The sequence below is a fragment of the Aulonocara sp. 'chitande type north' Nkhata Bay genome, linkage group LG4, assembly GCF_057382095.1.
Source record: "Aulonocara sp. 'chitande type north' Nkhata Bay isolate Kocher_YH1m ecotype deep benthic linkage group LG4, A_spYH_male_GT1.1, whole genome shotgun sequence".
Classification (NCBI taxonomy): domain Eukaryota; kingdom Metazoa; phylum Chordata; class Actinopteri; order Cichliformes; family Cichlidae; genus Aulonocara; species Aulonocara sp. 'chitande type north' Nkhata Bay.
The window spans coordinates 36639159-36651518 of NC_141347.1; the positions used below are offsets into that span (position 1 = coordinate 36639159).

A 12360-nucleotide genomic window follows, 5' to 3' on the forward strand; every position below is an offset into this window, starting at 1 on the left:
CTTGGTGCTCCTAGTTACTCTGAGCAGATTACGAGGACGTTCCTCGAGATGAGGGCCCGCCTGTGAATAAAGCGTTGCTCGTATTTCACACTGATTTGCAAATAATCAAATGACATGAATAAGCTGGAGGGAACCTGCTTTCTGCTGACCCGGCCTGCAGATCCTCTCCCATCACCACACCTCTGACAGGTGGCAGCAGGAGGCTCCTCCCCCAAACCACTCCTACCAACCCGTGCTCTCCTAACCTCCCACATCCACGGGAGCGGGAGAGTAAAGCCACACACACACACACACGTGCACACTTCTGAGAAGTGTGTTGCCATGTGGGGCCTCGTGGCTGCCGGGTCCGTCTTCTTCCCAGGACTCTTCCTCCTGTCCAAACAGGCTCTCAAACAGCTGATGGGATGGAGCGAGGGGGACGCCGCTGTCGTGTCAACACGGTAGGAACACACACACTTCAGAGGACATCACACTTGTCTTTCTCTTAAACGCAGTTTGACTTGCGGAGGATGACCTCCCCAGAAGTGAGTGAGTCCCAGTCCTATCCTGACCTCAGTTTGACCTGGCGGTGTGTGAGCTGAAGCTGCTGCAGATGAACCAAGACTGTTTTTGTTTGCTGTCCCTCATCACTTTGTGTCTCTTTGTAGTTATTGTGTATCTGTGGTTGTATCTTTTGCACTGTTTGTAACTGGTTTAATGACTTTACGTGTCCATGTGAGTATTAGTTTTACTTTCCAACAATAAGGAGGCTGTCACCTCAAACAGCTCCTCGCTGGAGCCTTTGCATGCTTTATGAGACCTAAATGTGAAGCTTTTATTTTATTTAGTTCTTTTTTTGAAGATTTAGATGCATTACGCAAACATACGACACATGTCCAGTTAAAGTTCAGCTGTTTGTTTCTCTTGTTTCAGCTGCTTTGATTATTATCTTGCTTGTGTTCTCAGCCTGGTGTCATCCATCCAGTCCATCATGGCCTCCTCAGCCGGATGCATCATCATCGCGTCCTGCAGGGACGTCATCGAGGACCGGTGAGGACTCCTCTGGTTCTTATTGTCTCTTCATCATTTTACCTTCATACAATTAAACCTTCCCTCTTTGTGGTCCATTTATCAGCAGTGTCATTGTTATGTATTCTTTTCTCATCAAAATTTGCTCCCAGATTATTTTGAATTTAGACATTTTTGATTTTAACATTCAGCTGAATTCTCCCAAAGAAAATTATTATTTTATCCAGGAATAAAAATATATTTAAAGCTTTTTTTCTGCTGCTGCATAGAAAAGGTAAAGCCCTCAGCCTCAGTGTGAGGATTCAGTATGAAGCAAAGCTCAGCCGATAATCTCATTAACAATCTGAGCCTAATGTGCAGCAGCAGCAGGGTTATTTCAGTCTGAGACTAATCCTGCACGCTGAGCATGATGGGAAATGAAACTCTGTCCAGGAGCAGAGGGACGACAGCGGAGCGCCGTGGTGGTCAGCTGGTTTCTCATTTCCCAGTCAAAGTGGAGCAAAGGTTTGAATCTGAGTCTGAGCTGCATTTGCTTATCAAATCACAACGCTCCACAAGCAGCAAGGAACTCTGGGAGTTCGTACACCTACAGCTCAGCAGCAAGTTCAGTTTAGAAAATACATTTTTACCTCAAAAATAGGAAAGAAGGAAGCGTTTCAGTGCTTTACCACAGTAAAAGTATCCTAAAAACCTCCAATACACTTCTGACAATTCAGCCTTCAGGCTCCTGCCTGCACAGCTGAGCTTTTCATCCACTCACACGTATCAGGAGTATCAGGAGTATCAGGGTGATTTTGGAAAAGGTGCTGCTGGTTGTCCATGCAGGGTGGAGGTCGGAGTGGACGGATGGAGCCACATAATAAATGTTGTTCTCCTTGTTTCCATCACATCTCCTGTTGCTCCTGATGCTCATATTAAACATGACCATGAGCTCAGTGTATTGTAACAGTTGCTGTTGTAATGCAGTGTGTCGCCACATGGCGGCGCCCCCATTTTGTTCTTCTTCGCAGTCTCTCTGCGATGGATTCTTCTGTGTGTACGTGGGCTAGTGTGCTCTCAGGAAATGTGTGGTAGAGGTGGTACTTTTATTTTTGATACTTTAAATAAATGAGTACTTCTGGAAAGTCAGAAGCCGTTGCTGATTCGCTCTCCACCGCACGTTACAGCATGCACAGTAATGACAAAAGCTCTTTTTTCTAACTGTTGGATCAGTGTGATGTCACAAAGTTGGGATAATACAGAAGCCTCACCCACATGCTGTGTATGAGGGGCAGCCAATCAAAAGACAGGTCTCTCACAGGGAGGAAAAACTAGTTTCAGGTGACCTGAGAGGCTCCAGTGTGAGACAAAGAAGGATTACTTTTAAGTGTGATTCATGCAAAGCTGCTTTAGAAGACTCCAAGACAGAAAATCTAGAGTTGGAAATAAGAAGAGAAGGACAGCTGAACACGCAGGTGCAGTTTGTTTTAGAGTCTGGGAGTCTAATCAGATCTAAATGATTGTTTTAATTATTCATTTGTGGACACCTGCTTAGAAGACGGAGGAAAAGGTGCTCAAAGAGGCTCAGACATTTTATGTCTGAACTGCAGCTTCTTCTACTTGCATTTCAGTGTGACAGCGCCCACTAGTGGATGCCCATGCTTACTGCAGTAAAGGAAGTCAGGTGACAAAGTGTTGGAGCCATGAAGTGAGTGCAGGGAGGAGGCCAGGGTGGATGTATGGGTCAGATAACGTTAAACTGGAGCACAGGGCGGTGTCTTGGATGTTTCTGGCCTAAATGAACCTGATGTCTTAAATCTGAGATCAAAGTAATGACGCTGCTTCAGCCTCTCTCCATCTCCTCTCTGCTCAGACATTGGCTGACTGATGCCTACATCTTATTTGCCACGCCTTACTTTGCCTACGACATCTACGCCATGTTTCTGTGTTACCGGCACAAGCTGCAGGTCAAAGGTCACGAGGAGGCGGGCCAAAGCGTTGGGTTGATGGGAGCCACTGTGATTGGTTACCTGCGCAGGGAGTTCCTCATGGTGCTGCACCACATCTTCATGGTGACCTTCTGCTTCCCCGCCTCTCTGGTAACTATGACAACAGCAAACATTGACAGTGACACATCCACCCTGATCATAGACTGTACACAAAGATGGACACCTTTGCATTTGTTCTCTGGGCGACTCATGAATAGAAGTCTATGAGAAAATTAACCTTCAGCTCATCTGTCTGAGCTTAGTGAACACTTTCCTGATGAACTGATGGTGGCAGTCGCTGGTTTCAGGTCTTACTGAATAAAACATGGAGTCATTTTGGAGCTAAAACCCCCAGGAAGTAGGACTCAGCTTGTTGAGGTTCAAACAAACTCTGAAGTGCCAAAAGCTGCAGTTCCTCTGACATCCACTGGAGGTCCCAGCGAGTGGCAATGAGTGCTACGAAAAACTTTAGTCTCAACAGATCATTTGCTCCTTTATAAAAACTGTTTAAAACGTATTAAGGCTTAAAGTTTAGGGGCGTGGCCTCTTTGGCTGTATCTGCAGCTAACTGAAGTCCCTGAACTGGACCTCTAGACCATGTTTAAGCTGTTGGGGCCTTTGGGAGCATTTTTAATGATCTGACTGAGAATACGTCTGCTGTGAGGCTGCTGTACTAACAGACCGTCTGAGGCTGAGCTCCAGTTTAGGTGGAATTCTAAGATTTTATTCGGATGTAACTTGACTGTTATTGGCAAATATCTGTGTGATGCTCCCATACAGTTTATGATAACCAAGCTAGCTAGAATTAGCTGCTAACTTAGCGCTCTTGAGTCCCTGTGGTCCAAATGTGATCACCTCCAAAATGCTAACACTGCGGGGTTTCCAGTGTGAGGGTGACATCATGGTGGCTACATCCATCGTCTTTGTACAGTCTGTTATTATAGTAAAACATGTGTACATTAAATTACAGTTTCTCCTTCCTGTGTGTGTGTCAGCTGTGGAGGCAGGGTAAAGGTGATTACTTCCAGGGCGTCTTGTTTCTGGCTGAGCTCAGCACCCCGTCCGTCTCTCTGGGGAAAGTCCTGATCCAGGTAATCCGCCTCCCTCCAACCTTTTACTTGTGTGTGTGTGTGTGTGTGTGTGTGCATGTTTAGACATCTTTATGAGTTGTCTACTATACTTATGGGGACCAAAACCAGCTCCCACGAGTTTGAAGACATTTTTGATGCTTAAATGTGGTTTTAGTGTCAGGGTTACAGTTAGTTATGGTTAGGCTTTCATCTCTGACGGTTAGAGTACACAGCTAGTCAGTGAAAGTGTGTGTGTGTGTGTGTCAGATACCTAAACTCATTCAGTGTTCAGTATTGATCTGGACTACCAAAAAAAAAGATCAAACAGATTTATTGATTGATTTAAGAAAACACATGACGTCAAACGTTCCAATAGAAACCAACTTTATACGTTAACATTAAGACAAGCAGGCTGCTGCTTGGATGTGAAACCTTGATGCTCAGTCGAGAAAATCAGAAAACTCCTCGTTCTAAAGAGACACTAAAACCACAAGCAGCTGACGCTAGCACGAGCACGGATGCTTTTATTAGCGGAGCACATGAGGACCCAGGAGGGTGAGTCAGAGATCAGGGTGTCCACGCAAAAGACACTGAAGCCACGGTGCCGGACACTGAAGGGAAAGTCAGCTCCTACAGGGACGAGGCTGAGGGACGGGTCACCTCTGATACAAACGTAAGCGAAAACAAGTGTGAGCCCTTAGAGAGGACTTGGAAACCAGAAGGACATTCAGAGTTCATCATGGAGAACTTTCCCAAAGGAAATGGGCAGGAAAGAATCACAGATGTGGAAAATGAACCGGCTCCTTTTTGCCTTTAGAAGATGTGAAGGAGTGAAAGATTGGCGAATGGTGGCTCGTGTTTGAGTGACCAGCAGCCATCATCGTGCTGCACTGGCTGCTTGAGCATTTCTTTAGTTTAGTCACTTGTATATCATTTGTTCTCAGCACTTTTCGGTGTCCTTCCATTCTCCTTCTTTCTTTCGTCTCTCTACCGCCACACTGGACTATCCATCCACCCATTCTCGTTCGCTTGTCGTTCGCCGCGGGGGGGCTGAGCCTATCCCAGCTGTTTGTAGAGGCAGGGTACACCCTGGACAGGTCGCCAGTCTACACTGGACTATTCATTTCAATTTCATTTCATTTATATAGCACCAAGTCACAACAGCAGCCGTCTCAGGGGGCTTTAGGGTAAAGACCCAACAATCATATGACCCCCTATGAGCAAGCGCTTGGAAACACTCTCTTTCAACAGGAAGAAACCTGCGGCAGAACCAGGCTGGTTTTTTATTCATTAAATAATTAACTCATTGATTCATTAATCTACGTTTTAGTTACACACTCAGTCAGTGTGTCGGGTTATAACTGGGGGCGTTGCTGTGATGGCGCCTCGTCCTCACCCTGACAGTCTGACCATGAACCCCGTTTGCTTCCTTCACATTTGGAGCGCTGAGCAAACTATTTGTTTTCTAAGTATAGAAGTTCAAGGATGAGGATGTTTTATATTTCTCTCTGTTCTGCAGCACGGCTATTAAAATCATGAGCATGTGTAGTGTATCGTCTCCCTGACCCACTTCAGAAACACATTTGAGTTTATTCTGGATTATATAATCTCTGTCCTGGCACCAAATGTGTAATAATCTAAACACTAAATTGATCCGCTGCTTTTTTAAGTGCATATGCCTCCATCCACCGTCTCCCTCAGCAGCATGAGTCTGCTGATGTTTAGACTGATTCTGGGGAAACCTGAGGGGGACTATAATCTATAATCTCCATAATTTCTAACATCAGGAAAAGCTGAGCACTGTGCTTTCTCTGCACATGCTCATTGGGACTCTCTCCATGCTTGTGGAGCAGATAATTTAAAATTGATTTGGGATAAAATAGTCTCTTTTTTTCTTTTCTTTTTTAAACTAAAGCATTTTTATTCTGTCGTCTACACTTTAACCTCCTAGGACCACATATGTGGACGTCACATTTTGGGTTATTTAGACCAAAATACAGAATTTGTCTCTACAAGGGCCCGATGTCCACCTGTGAGGACAGCATACTGCCACCGCTCTATCGAAATTTAAAACAAACCTCCTCATACATGGATCCCAGTTTTCTCAGAAACAAAAATCAGGTAAAAAAAAAATAAAATCTGGTAATTCTTTGTTTTTACATCATCAGGTCCCAATCAGCCCAAATATCACAGAGAAATTACAAAAGCATGCCATGAAAGAGTTCAGGTGGTTAAATAACTGCAGCTTTAAACCGGAACCGTTTTCATTTTTCAATATAAAATGTAAATACTGTCGTTTCCAGCTGCTGTTGGCAAACCAACATATTCTAATAACGTGCTGGACAACACATCACGTCCCAGCGAGACACACTGGTCAGTTTTTTCACCGTGAAAATACAGAAAACACACTTTAGTTACTCACACAGCGCTCTTGTCTTTATTTCTATTTTACAGATTTCTAATCGTTTGTGTTCTATCACCTGTGCAAATAGACTTTAAAAAGCTCACATTTAATAAAGTACACTGGTTTAATGAAAGCTCTGACTTCTAAAATCATTTCAAGCACATACAGAATGTTAAGTATTAGATCAGCAGTTACATAATTAACTCTGACTGAAACATTTCCAGCTCTAATCAGAACCAACGTTTGACGTCTCCTGTCATTATTTGTTAAAGTGAATTATTTGTTTTCTGTCTCGTTTCTCTTCATGATGATGACGATGATGATGATGATGTCTTCAGTATAAGAAGCAGCACACGCTGCTGCACAAAGTGAACGGCGTCGTCATGCTGCTCACCTTCTTCGGTTGTCGGGTCTTACTCTTTCCTTACCTGTACTACGCCTACGGCAGGTAAGCCACGCCCACCTCAGCTTTTGTAATAATGATCAAAAACAACAGTGATTGTCTGCAAACACAAAAGCCCCCAAAATGAATCAATATTTGTTTAATGATTTTCCTCTTTGTCTTCTAAAACAACACAAACAAACAAACAAAAATATTTCTTGGCCATTTATTGATTTATTGTGGAAAAGATGACCCAGCATTACAGATCTATAAGGATTTATATCTCATTTAGTTATCAGTTAATTTAAAGGTGGACGTGGTTTGTGTGTGTCTCAGTGTTCAGTGAAAAACAGGTTTCACATAAAAACTGTCAAACAGCAACACGACCCACGTTTGCTTCCTTTCAGAGGCTGAGCTGAGCGTAACTTTCTTTTACTTTGTGTTATAAAACCAAACTATGTAGCAAATCAAATGAAATGAGTTCGACTTCATTTTAAGATATTTGTAAAATTCAACATAATCAAATAAAAAATGAGCCCGTTTACTCTGAGCTGAGGGCGCGTGAGCCGAACACGTTACATCCGCAGCGTGACGGTGAAAGAAGATTCTGATCTTTCATCTTTGTGAGCGAGAATCTTCTGACTCCTCAGAAACATCCAGAACGCTGTGTGACTGTGAATCAGACAAACTGAAGATTCTTCTGTCGTGAGAAGTTAAGATTTACACTTTTTAGCTGCTTTTTTCTCTGAAGGTTAAAAATATCAGAGTACTTATTTTATTTTTCTTTAAATGTCTAACTTATATTTCAGTTTGGCTCACCTCAAAAACCAATAATATCTGTTTTCTATCCAGTTATAAATCTTATAAATGATCAAATCTTCCAAATAACTTTGAAATTTACAGATTATATTTTTATGTAAAACTTTTTTCTGCTTGTCTTTGACTCGTTTGACTTAATGTAGAAAACGTAAACATGTTTTAAGATGACTCGTTGTCACACTGCAGAGAAACTGAACTCTAGTCATTGACTAATCGCTGTCGTGTAATTATTCTTGTATTAAAATCTTTTGCGTTTGAACTGACTTCGAGTTGTTCATGAATGTCTGAGCCACATCTCATCGCAGCTTTGCATGATTCATAGTTCAGACTAACTTTTGGAAGCCAGCAGAGGGGCCTCAGAGAAATAAGGCCGCTGCTATAAAACTCCATGATGACCTGACACAACCAGAAACATTCAAAATAGTTCTCGATGTTTTACAATTTTAAGTATTCGTCTTCGACACGAGGGAATGTTTGATAAAAAAAGTATTAAAATGTCAGTGTAACTTTGATCACAGCGCCCCCTGCCTTGTGTTTCAGGTATGCATCGATGCCGATGTACCGGGTGCCCCTGGTGGCCCCATGGCAGTGTAACCTGGGGACGGCCCTGCTCTGGCCTCTTCAGCTTTACTGGTTCACGCTGATCTGCAGAGGAGCTCTGCGCCTGTTCACCGAACGCTCAAATTCACCACCTGCGATTCTTAAAGCCGACGGCAATGTGGGCCCAGCTAACAGCTGCACAACCAATCAGACAGCTGGTGGAGGAAGAGGAGAGTAATGTAATCCGATCAGTGACGTCTGCCTTCAGAGCCAATCAGATTACCAGGGGGGCGGTGACTGTTACAAACAGATGAGTGTTTCTTCTCGTTTATGGTAAAAGTTCCAAGGAGTGAACGTAGTGACAGAAAAGCTTACAGACGCAGATCCATTATTAAATGGAAAAAGGAGGAAATGAACATTAGAAGTGTCAACAAGTTTAATCAGACGGGAGACGACGGCTGTTTGTAGTAAAACCACACAAGAAGAATCAGGATTTACCGATCACACTGACGTTTACGAGATCATACGAGGAGCAAACCTGTACCCGACCTGTAAGGACAAAAGATCAAACTATATATAAAAAGGTAGAAATGTTTTGTGTGAAGATGATGATAATCGGTTTAAAGGGAACAGAAATCATCCTCTAGGATTAGCTTCATTTTAAGGAGTCCCACAGGGATCAACATCAGGCCCACTGTTATTCACTCTGCACATGAACATTGATCATGTCAGGATCCAATCTGCTTCACCAGATTTTCTAACCACTGATTAAGAATATATTAAGGAATCAAAGTATTACATATTTATCAAACAGGTTATTGATCATTATTTTGGGGGACTATTAAATAGCATATTTGTAGGTGCAGAGGAGTAGGCATTCAGCCTGTGGTCACACTGTGAGCTACACTGGCCCTCCGTATATTCGTTAAGTCAAGTTCATTGAAGTTTGTAGTGGTTCTATAATAGGTGCCTTAGTTTTTCCACTGTTTCCAACAGTAAATATTGTCCAGCTTCATTCTGCAAAGTCAGTTTTGAAGCTTCCTTTCCCCCCACGAGCACCACAGAGCCTGCGTCGATATCCAACATCAAAGCTATTCAAGTGTTTACAGTCGCCCTCACCTCTGTGTCACTTTTAGCTGAAGAAAGGACTTCCTGCTCCTGCGTACAACATCATCTGCACTGTTTATGCTGACAATACCATCTTGAGGATTCACGACTTCATTAGCATTTTGACCAGTGTGTGTTTGACAGTGCCGAGGCCTTTTAATAAACAACAACAACCACAGGCCTGCATGTTTGTTTGTTTTCTGATCCACTCACGTGACTCAGTTTCACGTCGGCTCGTTTGAATCTTGTGTCTGATTTTTTTGCAGCATATAGTTTGTTCTCATGTCTTTCTACAAAATACATGTTGATCAAAGATCTTCCTGAATTAATAAATTTGACTTAAAACTGAATATTTGACATGAATTTTCTGCACTGATCATCTCTTTATGAAGCACCAAGAATGACATTTACCCATGTTTCATTGTTATTTAGTTTCCAGGTATTTCTCAGAGACAACAGTTAACAGCTTGCTGGGGATGACGACTGCTTTTTAAAATTCATTTATTTATTTATTGTTTATAGACAAATCTCATTAAGAACATCTGAATGTCCATCAGGATTTACTAAATCAGACTCATTTCTTTAACAAAGTTCATTTCTGTAAATAAACCTTTGTAAAGGTCGCAGGTTGAAGTTACCTGTACAGGTGTCAGTTTTGTGCTTCAGACTTCAGGAAGTTTGGGAATTATAGTTTTCTGTTTGAATTTTAAATTTAATGCTAATCATAAAGCAAAGCACATCTCAGGTTTGTTTTAATCACCAAACTTAGAAATAAACAAATAATAATAATAATAATAATAATAATAATAATATATAAAATGAAATTGGAATTACTCGTCTTTATTTCTGAGTCAGTTTTGTTTAATACATCCTGATAAAAGTCTCGTAGTTATGTCATCATCAGCAGTTTGCGTCTCTGTGGTTATTCTGGTCTTTTCTAGCAGGCCTGGACGTCTTTGTCGTCCTTTGGACAATTCACGTCTTCTCAGTTTGTCTCTTGTCTTCTTGAGTCTTAGTTGTTTGCATTTCACTAGGATGTGTTTGTGCGTCTTCAGTTGTTTTGTCTTTCTTTGCAGCTGTTTGCTGTTATTTTTCATCTTTTCATGATCATTTTTGCAGCTTCATCTCGTCTCTGATGTAAGTTTGTATCTATTTCTTGTCGTTTGTGTCTTTTATTTTTTTCAGGCCTTCAGCCTGTTTTTCACTCGTTCATTTGGAGCTTCGTTGTAGTTGTTTGGTTTGTCACTTTAATTGTTTCACATCCTCTGAAGTTTCCTTTGTGGCCGATTTTTCTCCTCGTGATCTTTTTGATTCTCTCGTCATCTTTTGCTGCTTTTGTATTTGTTTCGTTGGTTCTTGGTGTTGTTACTTTAGCTTGGAGCAGTCGCTTTCTGCTGCTTCTCTCAAATCTTGGCAGATGAAGTAGAAACACGTTCTTAGACAAACTAACTGTACTTCGTTTTCTTTTTAACTTAAGAGCAGCAGTCCTGTTCATGACGCCCCGTTTACTTGACGTGGACTCAAACCTGCGTGTGAAGGCTTTGCTTGACATAAGCTTCACTGGATGCAGCCTTGGTGAGCGCTCACACACAGGAATCACTGTAACGCAGCCTCCTTTGTGTTACAAATGTAAACATTTCAGCTCGCAGCTTGAGCTTCAAATACCGTTAAAGTAAAATGACTCATTAGGCAGAGTGGATTATTATTGGATCATATTTACTGATTAATCAGTGGATTTCACTCTAATGGTCTGGATGAGTCGTGCACCACTCGGAGAATCATTCAGCTTCATAAGAAGTAAAGTGGTGTGGAGTACAAGTCACATATTTAAATGCAGAAATACCGTTGAGTAGAATCAGAGCATAACATAGTACTTCAATAAAGTCTATTAAACTCGAGTAAATGTACTCAGTTACACTCCACCACTGCTCTGAGATTATCGGGACTAACGGCTTCGCTAATCTGGGGCCTCGGTTCATGCGTGATGTGGAAACTTCAGCTTTAGTCAGACTGATGTGAGGATGCAGGTTCGACCGAAGGAGCAGGAAGTGACGAAATACAACATGTCACATGACCAGACTCACGGGAGCATCAGTCGCTCCACGGTCGGAGGAGACATGAGCTCACAGGACAAAGACACATCACAGTGGGGCAGGTGGGTGCAATGACATTTACAGACAGCAGGTGGCAGCGTTCAGCAGCTTCACGTGACATCATCAGCCCCTCTGCATTTCCTGTCCGCGCAAATTTACAGTTTTTTCTGATTGCTTAAGCACATTTTTTGTAACTATTGGCTAATTTTGCAAAACTCTTCACACAAATAAGAAAACCTGTCACCCAATCATCAAAATATTGTAGTTCTCTTGCAAAAGCAAACACAGCTAGATTAACTCTTCACACCTTCGTAAAAATGGTGTTTCCGTATCAAACAGTACACACAAGCCATCATCTACTAAGCACACAATGCGCCAACTGCACACTGATGGTATGAATACAAAACACATCTGGCGTTTGCTTTCTCTGTGCACAAGGTAGGCTATGTCAGTTTGGGCTCATACTTCTGTCATAGATCCATAAGCATAGAGGGATCCAAACTTCAAGTACTGGTGTTTATTCAAACACATCAAAACAAACACAAGTGGTTATTTCCAAGTATAGGATTATTTGCAATCGCCATAATGACTATATGGGTTACTTGGTCTGCAGTGAACATGCTTCCTCTGCCCCAGCATCTGGTCATCTAGCAATTCTGTAAAGTAACAATTTCAGTATTTCTACATCTATGGTATTGGTGTGTTTCTCATTGGCATATGGCAGTGCTACAGATCTTTGTGCGAAGTGACTGTACTCACCGATTCTCATTTCAAGACGTCCTCATGGTGCTTGCTACAGTGTAGCGGCTCGAGTTAGGCTGGACCCGTTGGCCAGCTACCCTCAGGGTCATTCCACGGTTGATTACATGGTCCACTATTGTAGCTCTGATGTCATCAGTGATTCTATTTCTTACTCTTCCTACCCTTCCTCTCCCCCCTCCTCATCTTCCTCTCCCCCCTCCTCGTCTTC

General features: G+C 42.3%; 1 protein-coding gene across 3 annotated transcripts; it reads left to right on the forward strand.

Annotated features, from left to right (window-relative positions):
• The first annotated feature begins 218 nt into the window (after positions 1-218).
• Positions 219-9663, forward strand: tlcd3ba (TLC domain containing 3Ba). 3 transcript variants are annotated; one of them, XM_086290282.1, is made up of 6 exons: positions 219-440; positions 946-1029; positions 2861-3086; positions 3971-4066; positions 6788-6897; positions 8191-9662. In XM_086290282.1, the coding sequence occupies exons 1-6, from the start codon at positions 322-324 to the stop codon at positions 8426-8428; spliced, it is 873 nt and encodes a 290-aa protein (XP_086146408.1). In that variant the 5' UTR covers positions 219-321; the 3' UTR covers positions 8429-9662. The 3 variants fall into 3 exon arrangements, with proteins under 3 accessions (XP_086146408.1, XP_086146410.1, XP_086146409.1); XM_086290284.1 differs by having other exon boundaries at positions 237-440; positions 2949-3086; positions 8191-9663; XM_086290283.1 differs by lacking the exon at positions 219-440 and having other exon boundaries at positions 945-1029; positions 2619-3086.
• The last annotated feature ends 2697 nt before the right edge of the window (positions 9664-12360 follow it).